Raw genomic sequence first — 13,999 nt, 5'->3', positions numbered from 1 at the left:
TACCTAAAGTTGGCGAATCTACTACCGTTGCAGGCAAAGCGTTCCATTCCCTTACCACTCCCTGAGTAAAGGAACTACCTCTGACGTCTGTCCGATATGTTTCACCCCTCAATTTAAAGCTATGCCCCCTTGTGCTCGCCATCACCATCCCAGGAAAAAGGCTCTCCCTATCCACCCTATCTAACCCTCTGATTATTTTATATGTTTCAATTAAGTCACCTCTCAACCTTCTTCTCTCTAATGAAAACAGCCTCAAGTCCCTCAGCCTTTCCTCGTAAGACCTTCCCTCCATACCAGGCAACATCCTAGTAAATCTCCTCTGCACCCTTTCCAAAGCTTCCACATCCTTCTTATAATGCAGTGACCAGAACTGTATGCAATACTCCTTGCAGAGAGATTGTTCATTTTCAGTTGTCCAGTGAACACTAACATTATCAAAGAACCAACTAATCAGAAAGCTTGGGGCCAGGATCCATTCAATCTGAATTCTATATGCTCATTTTAAATTAATGAATTGTATTTTTTTTTAAAAATGTGAACAGAATGCATTTCTGACTTGAACAGCATCACTTTCTGAATGATGGTACATACCTTAGGACCTGCAAGACCATCCTGACCTGGGAAACCACGGTTACCGGGAGCACCCTAAGAATCGAAAGAAAAGAGCTGAGGTTAGAGGCTGCAGCGAAATATGAATAAAACAAGTCATCACAACTGAGACACAGCACATAAACATACAATATGGAGCCTATATAACAACAACATCTTCATGCGAGTCATGCTGGCGAAGTTAAAAGTCTCACAATGAGGACAGCTCTCAATCTAGTCATCAAAGTTATTTTTCTTTTGAATCTTTGTTTAAAACCTGACACAGAAGAAGTGAAACATTCATCTTTTGTTCTCTCTTAGTCATTGACAGAGCTAATGTGCATCTCCTAAACTGCAGATTGTGATTGGAGGGAACTCACTCTCTCGCCAGGAGGACCATTTGGACCAGCAGCCCCTGGTTCACCACGAGGGCCTCTCTTGCCTTCTTCACCAGCTGGGCCAGGAGCACCTTGAGGACCAGCAGGACCCTAAAGGAAGCATCAGGAAAAGGGTGAGCACTTTCTAATTACATTTGCAGAGAAATTAAAAACAACAGAGCAGATTTAAAATATAAATTTAAAACATTCTGGGAATCATTCATGTACAAAAATAGGTGGTTTGTTTTGGAAATAGAAAATTATTTGGCCCAACAAGCCAGTCTACTTCTGACATCTACTTAACCTCACCGTATCCATCGTCCATTTCCCTTTTTGGACATACAGCTACTTATCTCCTCCATCATGCATCAATGTCCTCATCTAATCATTTGATTATCCTTTGAACACAAAAGTTTTGCCCGATTTCCAGACATACTTCCTAACTGGCTTCATTTTTAAGTTGTCTCCCCTGGTATTTTGGGCAGTATTTATGATTTTCTGAATCAAAGGAATTACCTATACTTCGAACGCTGACATAAAAAGACACAGCTTTCTTAATACTTACAGGTTCTCCTTTCGGGCCTGCTTCTCCCTTGAATCCTGCGACACCAGGATCACCCTGTCAGATAAAACAATTGTTAGCATTAGCCATTGGGAATTGGGAGCATAATCTAGAGCAGTGGTGCTCACAAGCATTAGCATTTGGCACAGTTGCAGCTCCATCTCATCCTGAGCCTCCATTTGAGGCCTGTCTGGGTAAAGGATGTGAGCTAGGCCTCAGAGTTGTCTCCCTTTCCCTCTGTTGCCACCATTTGTTTAATACAATGCCTTGCTGGCTGTGAAATTTTCACTGTCCCGTGGAATAGGAAACAACAAGGAGAAATATTGCATATTCAATCCTTTCAAACTTGGGTTGTATCTGAAGTAGTTTGGTGTTTGAAGGTAGCATCTTGAGCTCTGTAGCATTTGGTTGAAGCACCTATGATTAGATATAACTTAAGGGGACTAAACAAATGTATCACATGACATTAAAGTGGATTTGTTCATGCTTCACTCTTATTAATATGCTCATTTGGCCTACTGAAAGCTTGCCTCTTCTTAAGAGGCAAGAGGACCTATTACAGCCTGCATACAGTTACTGTCAAATAATAAGTGTTAAAATTGAAATGTTTAATCATTTTACTTTCCCTTCCTTCAAAGAAATGATGCGCCCCCTTTGGCGACTGACAACAGTGACACAATTTGAGGCAGAAGTGCAAAGGAGCACAGAGTAATGGAGCAGAGGCCTATGATGCAACTCCAAGGCCTTGGCCAATCTGGCAACAGTTTAAAAGGGATCATTGTTGCTATGGTGCTGGTATTATGAAAGTGGAATGGTGCTACGGGCGTTTGCACTGGTACTCAGTTGTGAGCACCACGTCTTACGTTCACCAGGCAAACTTCACAGTATCATTACTTAATGAGTCTCCGAGCTCTGAGAAATTCTAATCTTGTATATGCCACAGCAGATATTGCCTGCATTTACATATTGTCCAGGACCAGGTGGCGATACAAATCATTGGTGCTTTCCTGTTAGTGACCATCAATATTTTTGGTTCACAGTCAATCTCAGAACTTGCACTTGGAATGGAAGATGCATCAGGGTTGGTGTAATTATAGCCTGGTGCAGTTTGACGTAAATTTGTGTAGTGACGTTTGACATTATTTATGGGTTGACATTATGAAAACTGGCATAGCTTGATTTATGTTTGTTTGTGACAATTGACGACAAAACTCCACTGAAAGTAATGGGTATTCCAGAGGTTTCCAACTGAGGGAAATTCAAAACAAGATTATGTTCTTGAATGCTGAATATTTTTACTTACTTGTTGACCTTTAGGACCGAGAGGGCCAGTAGCACCTTGTGGACCTGGAGGGCCACGTGGACCAGGGAAACCGGGAGCACCAGCAATGCCAGGAGCGCCCTAGGAGAAGGAGGAGAGAAGTTACCATTAACTGAGGATTAGTAAGAAGGTACCAGGCCTTGACAACTCTAAATTTTAAGTAAAACTGGTAACAAATATAGGCTTCATACTCATGTTCCTTTACTCTAAGATGGTGGACAGTCAGAGAACATCATCCAAGCATTATACTGGCTTTGTTATAGGACATTGTCTGAGTACCTAGTGGAGGAGCCAAGGCCCATGGTGTAGGCCACCAAGCAAGAGTTCATGGAAAAGAACCAGGAAGAATTCAAGTGGCTGGGTGATGGCTAGTTTTGGTTTGAAAAGCTCACAGAATATGTAAAGATGGGAACACCAAGGACAGTAAAAGGTTCTGTGGTGCTGAGACTTAAAATGAGGCAAATCTTTGAAATTCTGTGCCCCAAAGGGTTGTGGATGCCCTGCCATTAAGTATATTTAAAGGGAGAGGTAGATAGATTGTTGCGGTGCTAAGGTGGTGAAAGGAGATAAGGGCAGTGCGGGAAAGTGGCTTTAAGATAGAGGATCATTCCCGACTTTTTTGAGTAGCCTCAAATGGTTGATGACCGTGAATTGGCTGAGGAATTGGCTGGGGAGCATGCCCTGCCTTAGAGAGCTACCCAGACAATCAGAAGCCAGGCTGTTCTGTAGTCCCAGCAGCACCAGGCCTCAGCAGACGCCATTATTGGGACTAGGCCTCTAGTGGAGATATCCGGGGTTTCGGTGAGTCCAAGGAGATAGGCCTCAGTTGCAGAGGCCAGGGGGCGAGGGTTCAAGGTTGGAGGGGAAGGAGGTGGGGATGACCTTGAGGGATGGGGTGATGCCTCCAATGGGCGCAGGCACACACAGGCCAAAACCCCCTCCCCCAACTTACCTAACATCAGGCCCACACAGTTAAAGCTGTCAAGCTGCCTACTCGATGTGACCGCTGGGCAAAATAGCATTAGGGGCAAGATATGGGACTTAAGCCACTCAACCGCTGACCCCCTCCAGTAAATTAGGAGAGAGGTCAGGGCGGGCAACTAGGTGGTAGGCAGGGCACACGGTGCATCTTACAAGGACCCCTCACTCCTACACCAACACCTGCCTACTGTTGTGAATCATAACATGAACGTGATCCTTATAATAAAGTGTCATGGGTCTCGAATTCCCCAGCATGTTAAAATCACTTAAGATTAAATGGCTGTCAGGCGAGAAAATTCAAACCTGTCTTGATATTTAACGGATAATTTTAGTAAGCGCTAATGCCAAGTTTATATTTGAGCTATACTTACAGCAGAACCTTTGGCTCCAGGAATACCGTCAGTACCGGGGTTACCCTGTAAAAAGAGACAGAAGGGACACAAGTCATTGTCATGCATCAATGTCAAAATAATAAAGCACAAAGAATTATTACATTTCTAAGACACTATTTTGAAATGATGCTTATGTGCTTCATTGAAGAGGAGATACTTGTGCATTTATGATTGAATTCCATATTTCGTTGATCTATGTTCACAATATTTAGGATCAGAAATCATCAGGTTCAATTGGATATAAAACCAGAACAAATGTGCTCAGGAACGCAGACGCTACACCTGGGCTGAGTGTCTCTGGGCTACACTGGGGAAAAATCTAGCAACTCAGTGTGAGCGCATGATCAAACTACTACAGTCACGTAGCCTGAAGACATTCAACAAGTGAAGAATGGCTGCTCATTATTCAATCTGCGCTTGGCAGCAGCCTGTAAAATTATATGAGTACTGCCTTCTGGTGAGAAGTTGCAAAATGCAAGACTGGCTGATGGATTTAATAACTTACAGGAGCTCCGGCAGGGCCTGGGGATCCGGGGCTTCCTGACTCTCCTCTTGAACCCTGAGCACCCTCGGGACCACGAGCACCAGTGGGACCAGCTTCTCCCTGTGTGGAATGAGAAAAGAAACAGCCATTAGGACAGTGTGCTGTTCTCTGGAACAATTCAAAGGTATGATCAATTTAATTAATTGTATTGACCAATCTGATTGTATGTTGTAGCTGGTTGGTTGCTCCAACAATTTGAAAAGATTGTTGAACTTTGCATCATGAAAGTGCTTCGCAAAATGAAGCAGCTGTTTCTCTAATCTTCATGACAAAGGAAAAATTCCTGGGTTATGGGTTAGATGCAAGTGTCTATACCCAATGATGAGCATCACCACCTGTTAAGGTTTAATGGATGACATTCAGAGCCAATGAAGTAGTATAAATTACATACAATTAATTTACAACACCTTTAAGAGTCTTAATGTCCCAAACCAATCTGCCCAACAGCATAGCAACATCCTAAGTGACACAAAACCAGTAATATGAATGAAGGATGTCTAATGGTATGGGTATGAACTGTACTTGGCGAAAAAGGAATGGGCATGACCCATGGCATGGCTACAAGCCAAGGTATAGGCAACGTCCATGGATACTGTGAAGAGCCATGACTAGTTCTATGGCCACAAGTCTTGCCCAGTTAGAAGGACAAGGTTATGGCCAGTGGCATTGGAAAGGACATGCCCAGTGAATAAGGTATAGGGCACCACCAGTGATTGGGTGCAAGTCATGTCAATTGATCTGGCTTAAGACATTTATGACCCTACCTAGTGATACTAGCACAGGTTATGACTAAGGGCAAAGGACATGACCATAAGCAGAGGTATTGCAATGTTCAGTGATGTTGGTATGGCTATGCCCAGATGTATTGCTATCCAGTGTTTCCAGTGATTTGGACATGTCTGGGTCCAGTGGCATTGGTGTGAGGCGTATCCAGGTATTTGGGTGCGCTTGCCTACTAGCTTTGGGCCAGTAGTATTTGTATGGAGTATGCATAACAAGTTAGGTATAGATATACCAAATGGTGCTCATACAGTGTACCTCTATGGATATGGTTCTGCCCATTTGTTAACAGGATGTAAGGGTAACTGGCAAGGTCAGTACTCATTGCCCATCTCTAATTGCCCTGGAGAAGGTGGTGCCTGTGAATTCAGTGGCATTGTCAATGCATGTCCCTGGAACATTTCTTTCACAATTTAGCCAAAAGCTCTGATTGAATGTCCTTGTTATTCCAACTTTGATATCTGAATAAATTGCCTGGATTAATTTTAGCAATTTGTTTCAATAATCTTGAAAGCTTAACTTAGGTCATCCCAATGTCTCCTCTTTTCATAGAATTATAGAATAGCTACAACAAGGAAGCTAGCCATGCCTGCTATGTTTGTGCCAGCTCTCTGCAACAGCAACCCACCAGCTCCACTCTGACATTTCCCTGCAGACTTGCAACTGTTCTCTTCAACTGTTTATCTGAATCTCTTTTAAAAAGAACATCCTGACCAGTCCCTTTGTAAGAAAAGTTTCACTTCATGTAATTTCTGCTCCTTTTGCAATTTATTTTAGACTGGTGTTCTCTGGGTCTCGGCCCTCTCATCAATGGGAACAGCTTTTCTCTCTCTCTCCCTCCCCTACTTTGGCCAGACTCCTGATCATTTTGAATATCTTCTCAGAACTCAATTCCAAAGGTGCGTCACATTGGACTCAAAGCGTTAACTGCTTATCTTTACACAGATGCTGCCAGATCTGTTGAGTTTCTCCAGCACTCTCTGTTTTTATTTCAGATCTCTAGTGTCCATAATATTTTGCTCATGACACTCTTCCCGAATTTCCCTTCTGTAAGGAGAGTAGCCCCAACATCTCCGATTGACTCTCATAAATGAAGCTTCTTATCCTTCAAACTGTTCTCAAGAATCTTTTCTGCACCCTCTTTAAAGCTTTCGCTTCCTTCGAAAGTGTAATGCCTAGAACTAAACATGATAAACCAGTTCAGGACAAGCCAGTGTTTATAATGCATTTGTCGTAACTTCCTTGCTTTTGCACACTGTTTCTCAATTTGTAAAGCTCCTTCTACCAACCTGTCTCTGTTACAAATTTTCATATTGTGCCCCATATTATTATAGATCAAGAAAAGCAAGAGTCCAAAATACTGACCCTTGAGGAACTCTCTGTGTACTTAATTTGAAAAACACCCTATTTCCTCCTGCTCTAAATTTCATGCCACTCAGATGCTTTGGACTGTGCTGCCACTGTCCTGTTTATTCCATGGATTCTAGCTTTGCTTATCAAATCCCTTTTGGAAGTCCACAGGGACTGCATTACCTTCATCAACTCTCTCCATTACCTCATCAAAAAGTCACTCAAGTTTGGTGAACATAATTTTTTTTAACAAATCAATGAATCCACACACGTTAATTTTGCCCTGGACTGTTATTTCAAAGAGCTTTCCCACCTCTGAGGTTAAACTTTTGGGATTCCTGTTCCTGGGTTTATCTTTCTACCTTTCCTATTGAACAAGGGTATAACATTTGCAATTCTCCAGCCTTCTGGCACTACCCTGAGTCTGAGCTGGATTGGAAGGTTATAGCCAGTGTCTCAGCAATTTCTACCCTTACTCCTCTCACTATCCTTGGATGCATCCCATCCAGCCCTGGTGATTTATTCATGTTAAGTTCAGTCAGCTTTCCGAATAGCTCCTGTTTATCAACTTTTTACTCATCCTGTGTCTGCAAAGTTCTCATTTAGAACCTTAGCTCTGACTTCTATCTCCATATGTAGATGTTAATTGACTCCATCCCCTCCTTTACTAGCCCTTTTACATTTATATGCCTATTAAATCTTTTAGATTTCCTTTTATGTTGACCGTCAGTCTCTTTACATACTCATTTCTCTTCCCATTGAACTTTCTACTGATTTGCACTTTTGTTGCCAAATTGACTTTTGTCATTGGCATCTTTTTTCTACTTCATTATACCCTCTACTATGTTTGTCACCCAGGCATTTCTAGCTCTCGTTGCCCCACCTTTCCCACTTGTGGAAATATACCTTGACTGCGCCTGATCTATCTTGTCTATAGAGGCAGGTCATTGTTCAGTTACAGTTTTGCCTACCCGCCTTTTGGTTCCATTTTACCTGAGACAGATCTGAAATTGGCTATCGTCCAGTTAATTATCTGTCCCCTATAAATTCCAATTTCCGTAGCCTTTCCTTCCTACAAGGTAAATTTCCGATACTCCAAATTATCTTTATGATGGCCTTTGCACCTTTTCAGGGTCAATACTGTGTACTAAGTGATCATGTGATATGATTCTATGTGCTAAGAATGACTCACAGTGATCCAGATGGGGTATAGCTTGCAACTTATAGAGCAGAGAGATACATTAGCCAAGCTTCAAGGAAAAAAACGCAAACACTTGCATCAAGTCTGAACAAAGCAGCAATTCAAGACATTTCTGGCTCTCTTATTAGTTATATTTAAGCAGGAGTATTGAACCAAATATATTCTTGGATCAAATTTGCTCTTGGGCAGCATGAGAATATTGAATTGAAATGAAGAATGTTCAGACACAGCCTGGTTTATTGGGCCAGCTCTCATCTTTAATCTGCACTACGTTTCTGGATCATTTACTATGAAGTATGTACAAAAAGGAATTTTCCAGCTTAACTTCTGAATTCAGATCGAAGGTCACAGCTGATTGTGTTGGAAGTGTACTTCTGAGCCATAGGCAAAAGGTGAGTCTGAGTTTATCCCAAATGTATGCAAAACAGTTTTCGAAAAAGCTATTCAGGTTATGTTAAAGGATAACTGACTCAAAGATCATCAGCTCAAATTCCACTTTGGCAAACTGGAATTAAAAATATCTTGGATAATCAGTGGGCTGGCATCAGAAAACAATGACCACAAAACTGCTAGATTGTCACCACAATCCAATTGATTCACTAATCTCCTTCAGGGAATGGAGCCTGCCTGGACTGGCCTACTTGTGACTCCAGTTCCCCACCAGAATTAACTCTGAATGCCCTCAGAGCAACTAGGGGCCAGGCAATAAATACAGCATAAGCCAGATTCTCAAAACAGGAAGTTTAAAATAAAAGTGTTTGCATTTATACAGCAGCCTGTCACACCATCAGAAGCACTTTTGAAGTGTAGTGCCAGTCTGTCCTAGCAATAAAACATAGACCATAGAACAATGCAGCGCAGAACAGGCCCTTTGGCCCTTGATGTTGCGCCGACCTGTGAACTAATCTAAGCCCATCCTCCTACACTATCCCATCATTATCCATATGCTTATCCAAGGACTGTTTAAACGCCCCTAATGTGGCTGAGTTAATTACAAAATGTCTTATAAAAAATTAACAGTGAGATGAACAAGTGGGTAAACTAATTTTATCATTATTATTACTTGAAGGAGGAACATTGGCTAACAATCACAATGTGATGAATCATTGAATGGGGTTGGAAGGCACAAGATGTTAGCTATTAAAACAGAAAAATCTACTAATATGATAGCAAACTTTGAACCCAGTTGTTAAGTGAGTGCTGAAATCAAAGCAGCAATGGGCCTGGCTTGTAAGCGATGTTATATTTGGGACTTTTGGATCGCCAGAAAGTGATGTTGGAATGTGGTCACTGTGGTAAAATTGGCAAAGTTAGTCTGACAGTACCACTGAAATGAGAAATGGGACCAATTTTAATAATTACCTTGAAACAATGGCTCTTACAGATATTTAAATTCAGGCTCATTTTATGCCGTAGCATTTTTCTTTTCTGCTCAGTTTTTATCTGTGGGTTTGGTGCACTTCCTCTATTTTTCAATTTCCCCTCACTTGTCTGTTTTTGTCTCTTGTCTGATATCTTCTTTTAATAACACATAAATTCTTATCCGTCCGACAGCACCAAGCATGTCATGCAGAGACATGTGACAGAATGCACAGAGGCAGCTTTTTAACTATGCTACAATGTAAGGTGGGGGAGCGGGGGTGGGGAAGAGAGAGAGAAAGGGAGATAAGGTTTCCTTTTCAGTTTTATTCTTTATGTCAGGGGGAGCTAGCTGCTTCCATTTTCTGGCCTTGGTTTCACATTGTCCAGCTTGCCATAACACTATTTGACCTTCTGGAAAACTGTCAGTCCCTCTGAAGAATACACTAAGAATAAGGAGCTTTAAGCCAAAATTAAGACACTTTTTATTCTTCCTTACATAAAAAAAGTTAACTATCCAATCAAATCGTCTGTTCATCATCAGTATACCACTTTAATCTGACTTGGGCCTCAAAAATCAGAAGCAACTTTTTTTAAACTTTATTTTGAGTTTTGCACAAGTTTCAAGTTTGCAACCTTGGAGTCATATCTGACCTTGCTATGAGTTTCCAACCATATATTTACACAACCACTAAGTCCCAGCTACCTCCCAAATATCTCCCGACTTTGTCCCTGTCTCAGCTAATCCGACACTGAAACTCCCATTTATGCCCTTGTTCCTTCTTGACTCAACTATTTCAACACACTCCAGGCTGTTCTCCCACATTTTACCATTCATTTAACCAAATATCTCTTAGGTAACTTGGTATTCTGTTTGCTTTATATCCTATCAAATACTTTGGAACATTTGATTACTTTAAAGATGCGATATAAGTAGAAGATGTTATTTTAAGCTTTGGGCATAAAATGCATTTCTATTCAGATTGAATGACATTTTAAATAATTTCTGTTTCATTTAAGACATCAGAAGATGTCTTTTTAATTAAAGAGACAAGGCTGAACTAAAAATGGCAAGGACAGGGATAATGCCTGAGCTAAACAAAACACAAACTGCGAGATAATATTGGGGTACAGGCCCTTGCAGGCCTGTCCGCACATCGCCTGAACCAGGTTAAAAGGATAATGGCCAGGCTATCTAGCAAAATAATTCACCTTTTTGTTTTCAAAGTTGACTGTTTAATCATTTGTTCAGAATAATAACATTTTGAAAGGCTGTCAGAGTATGTTCTTCAAGCTGCACAGGGGTTCAAGCAATGAGCTAGGTCTAGTTAGGCAGCGTAAATGCTTATCCTGCAGGTGAAATATGAATAAATACCAGTCAGTACTCTCTATTTCTTGCCCTGTGTCCCTGCTACACTTCACATGGAGTGATGAAAAAATGTTGCCTGTGGCCTCAAATTCTCTGTGTACATTTCTCAGTGAACTCCACACTCAAAGGCTTGCTTTATTTAATCAGCTTGTGGCTTTCGGAAGCTGGGATTCCTGCCCTGCTTGTTTCCCTGCCAAGTCTGTCTTTCTTTCTTTCTCTCTCTCTTCTGGACTTCACAGGAGAGTGTGGGTGAGGGGAAAGAGGGGCCTCTACGTCTCTTCAGATTCAGAGCGGACTCGGGGAGGAATGTCACCACACTGCTGCTCATTCAGGGTGTTAGCTTTAGCGATTATCACCTGCAGCCTTGACTCACCTTCGAACCTGGAGCACCTGGGAAACCGGGAGCGCCAGCAGGACCGACAGGACCCTGGTAGGGGTGGGGGGGAAGAAAAGACATGGCAGAGATTTAATCAACACTGAGGAGTTGAGACTAAAGCCAACATCTGAAAAGAATCAGCCCATGTTAAGAAACAATAGAGAGAAAATATTTTTATCTTCTACAAGCCAAAAGGCAAGTGCCAGTGGAGTATAGTATTCCCATCAGCAAAAATCTGAGGAGAACATGTTAAAAATCTTTGTTTTAATCTCAGCATTTTGAACCACAATACCTTATTTTCTGAGCTGAATAACGCATTAATAAATATTTTAGACTATAATGCAATGAGCAAAATTAACATTTAACTGAACAATTTGATTTAACAGTGCTAAATCTTGTCTTTGCAAAATAAGTGAATATGGTGAGAACTGAGCAGATTATAATTTGAATGAAGTGGCCAGTGAGTACAAAAGAGGAGATGTACTTTTTTGGTTGAAACAGACAGGACTTCCACACCTGGTAATATGTGGAAAACCTATATTTAACCAGAGATACTTACTGGAGGACCGGCTGGGCCAGGCAGACCATCATTACCACGGGCACCCTGCAAAATAAACAGGTAAGTATCAGCGTGACATCCCAGTTTTCAAGCAAAATAGCATTGTCTGATTACTTTGAAGAACAAATTAGACGTAAAATAAGCACAAAATGTGACTGTGTAATTGTGCAATAAATGAGGTAAGAATGTGTATCAGCAGCGATGAGGAAAGAGATCATCAACTGTATTCTACGTTTACATCGAATTGTAGAGCACTGAAGGATGCCTATTCAGACCATCATTCCTATGCTAGCTCTCTGAAAGACCTTTCTCTCAAATCCCATTTGACACCCCCTTCCTATCCATCCCATTGCACCTCTCTCAAAGACCTCTTGTCTCATTTCCACTTCCTTGTCTTTTTTTGGCCCATTTAAACTTCAACTATCCTGCTTTTAAGACATGGGGAGGATTCTTAAAGGGGTCTAAGCAACACCAGCTACGGCGAGGTGTGAGGCCTAATCAGCTGAGAAGATGAACGAGGCCCACCTCAGTGTTGGGAGCATCTCGCTCCATCATTTATGGGCGTGGCATGGCGAAATTCTCACAAAGCCTTGCGCTGAGAAACCTTCCAGAAAACTCCAGGCAATTTGGACTTAGTCAAGAAAACATAAGACTCAGCCCAAAGTTTTGAAGTTGATTTAAATCTGAGATTCTCTGTGAATGTGAAATGAAGGCCACCTACTGGATGATATCAGCTGTGAGATTGCTGTGCACTTTGGGTGTTGGTACTTGCTGTTTATATTAAAATAGTTTGAAGGTTGCTGCTTTACTTACAGCTGAACCAGGAGCACCAGGACGACCTCTCTCACCAGGCAGACCACGTGGACCCTGCAAAGTAAAGATAGCAGACCCTCTGAGTTTTACAAATAAAATGATTGTGCTGATTATCATAACAACAGATGCTGTTTTCACTTTGATGCAACATATAAAATGTTTCAACATGATAATGTACATAGGAATTTTGAATCAATACAATTGCATTCCATCCATAATCATAACAATAAGAAATGAAAGTTGTCTGCTTGTAGCTTTATGAGAACAAATACTGGGAGTTATATGGGAGATTCATACTCACCATAGGACCAGGAGCTCCATTCTCTCCAGCAGCACCTGCTTCACCCTGTTTGGAGAGAGCAGGAGGTTACCATTTAGAGAATGGTCAGTGACCACACAGCAGCCAAACAACAGAAAGGTCAGCAACAGTCATTAATGATAATCCCTCCGTTATCAAATTTAACTTTAACACTTTCAGCTGCTTCCTTTGTGATTTCTGACTTCTTCCCAACTGCCATGTCAATGTGAAACTACCCCTCCCGTCCCCCAACAAACCCCTGTAACAACTATTACAGACAGGACTGCCCCTGGGGAGGCAATGGCCTACTGGTGCCATTGCTGGACTCTTAATCTAGATACCCAGGTAATTTTCGACCCAAGTTCGAATCCTGCCGTGGCAGAGGGTGGAATGTGAATTCAATAAAATATCTGGAATTATGATGCTAAGTTTTGAATGTCAGAAAAACCCATCTGGTTCACTAATGTCCTTTAGGGAAGGAAGTCTGGCCTACATGTGACTCCAGACCCACAGCAATGTGGTTGGCTTTTAACTGCCCTCTGGGCAATTAGGGATGGGCAATAAATGCTGCCTGGCCAGCGAAGCCCTCATTCCGTGCATAAATAAAAGAAAAAAGCTTTCTCATCTACTTTTTTGTTCTGAATCCCTTGCCTGTTGTTACCTGGGATGCCACCACCACCAGCATATGTTAAGCTTATCATTATGTATTGACCTTAAAGGTCAAGGTGTAGTATCTGCCTCGAAAGACCTTCAAAACCTCATCTTGGGTGTTTTGTACTTTATCTGAGATAGCTGTGAATACTCCTTAGCCCAATGCCTGCTCAGCCTTATTCTCTTGCAATGAATCCATTGAAAGGGAATTTATTTTCTGTTTGACAAATTCCAAAAATATGCCAATTTTAAACAATGATCTTTAGCTTTGACTTGGGGCTATAGATTAAATCAACAAGATTTATGCAAGAACCGAGCCCCATGTCGTAAACTGAATCAGTTTGTTATTCTGAAACACTCTGAAGTGCTAAAATTACTTCAGCCCTTCTGGAAATCCAGGAGGAAAATGTTATGGCACTGCACAAAGAATATGGAGTCCATTGCTGAAGAGAGCAGGAGGTCTATAATGTGCAGCAAG

General features: G+C 41.6%; 1 protein-coding gene across 2 annotated transcripts in view; it reads right to left on the bottom strand.

Annotated features, from left to right (window-relative positions):
- Positions 1–13,999, bottom strand: part of LOC125448191 (collagen alpha-1(II) chain) — an 83,862-nt gene that overhangs the window by 45,281 nt on the left and 24,582 nt on the right. For both annotated transcript variants that reach the window (XM_048523297.2, XM_048523298.2), the window contains 10 exons: positions 12,874–12,918; positions 12,573–12,626; positions 11,760–11,804; positions 11,198–11,251; positions 4,727–4,825; positions 4,201–4,245; positions 2,831–2,929; positions 1,531–1,584; positions 969–1,076; positions 592–645 (listed from right to left, as the gene is read on the bottom strand). In XM_048523297.2, the coding sequence (XP_048379254.1) occupies positions 592–645; positions 969–1,076; positions 1,531–1,584; positions 2,831–2,929; positions 4,201–4,245; positions 4,727–4,825; positions 11,198–11,251; positions 11,760–11,804; positions 12,573–12,626; positions 12,874–12,918 (657 nt within the window). The remainder of the gene's footprint in view (positions 1–591; positions 646–968; positions 1,077–1,530; positions 1,585–2,830; positions 2,930–4,200; positions 4,246–4,726; positions 4,826–11,197; positions 11,252–11,759; positions 11,805–12,572; positions 12,627–12,873; positions 12,919–13,999) is intronic.

Source organism: Stegostoma tigrinum, chromosome X, assembly GCF_030684315.1.
Source record: "Stegostoma tigrinum isolate sSteTig4 chromosome X, sSteTig4.hap1, whole genome shotgun sequence".
NCBI classification, from domain to species: Eukaryota; Metazoa; Chordata; class Chondrichthyes; order Orectolobiformes; family Stegostomatidae; genus Stegostoma; species Stegostoma tigrinum.
This window is presented reverse-complemented; position numbering and strand designations above follow the sequence as displayed.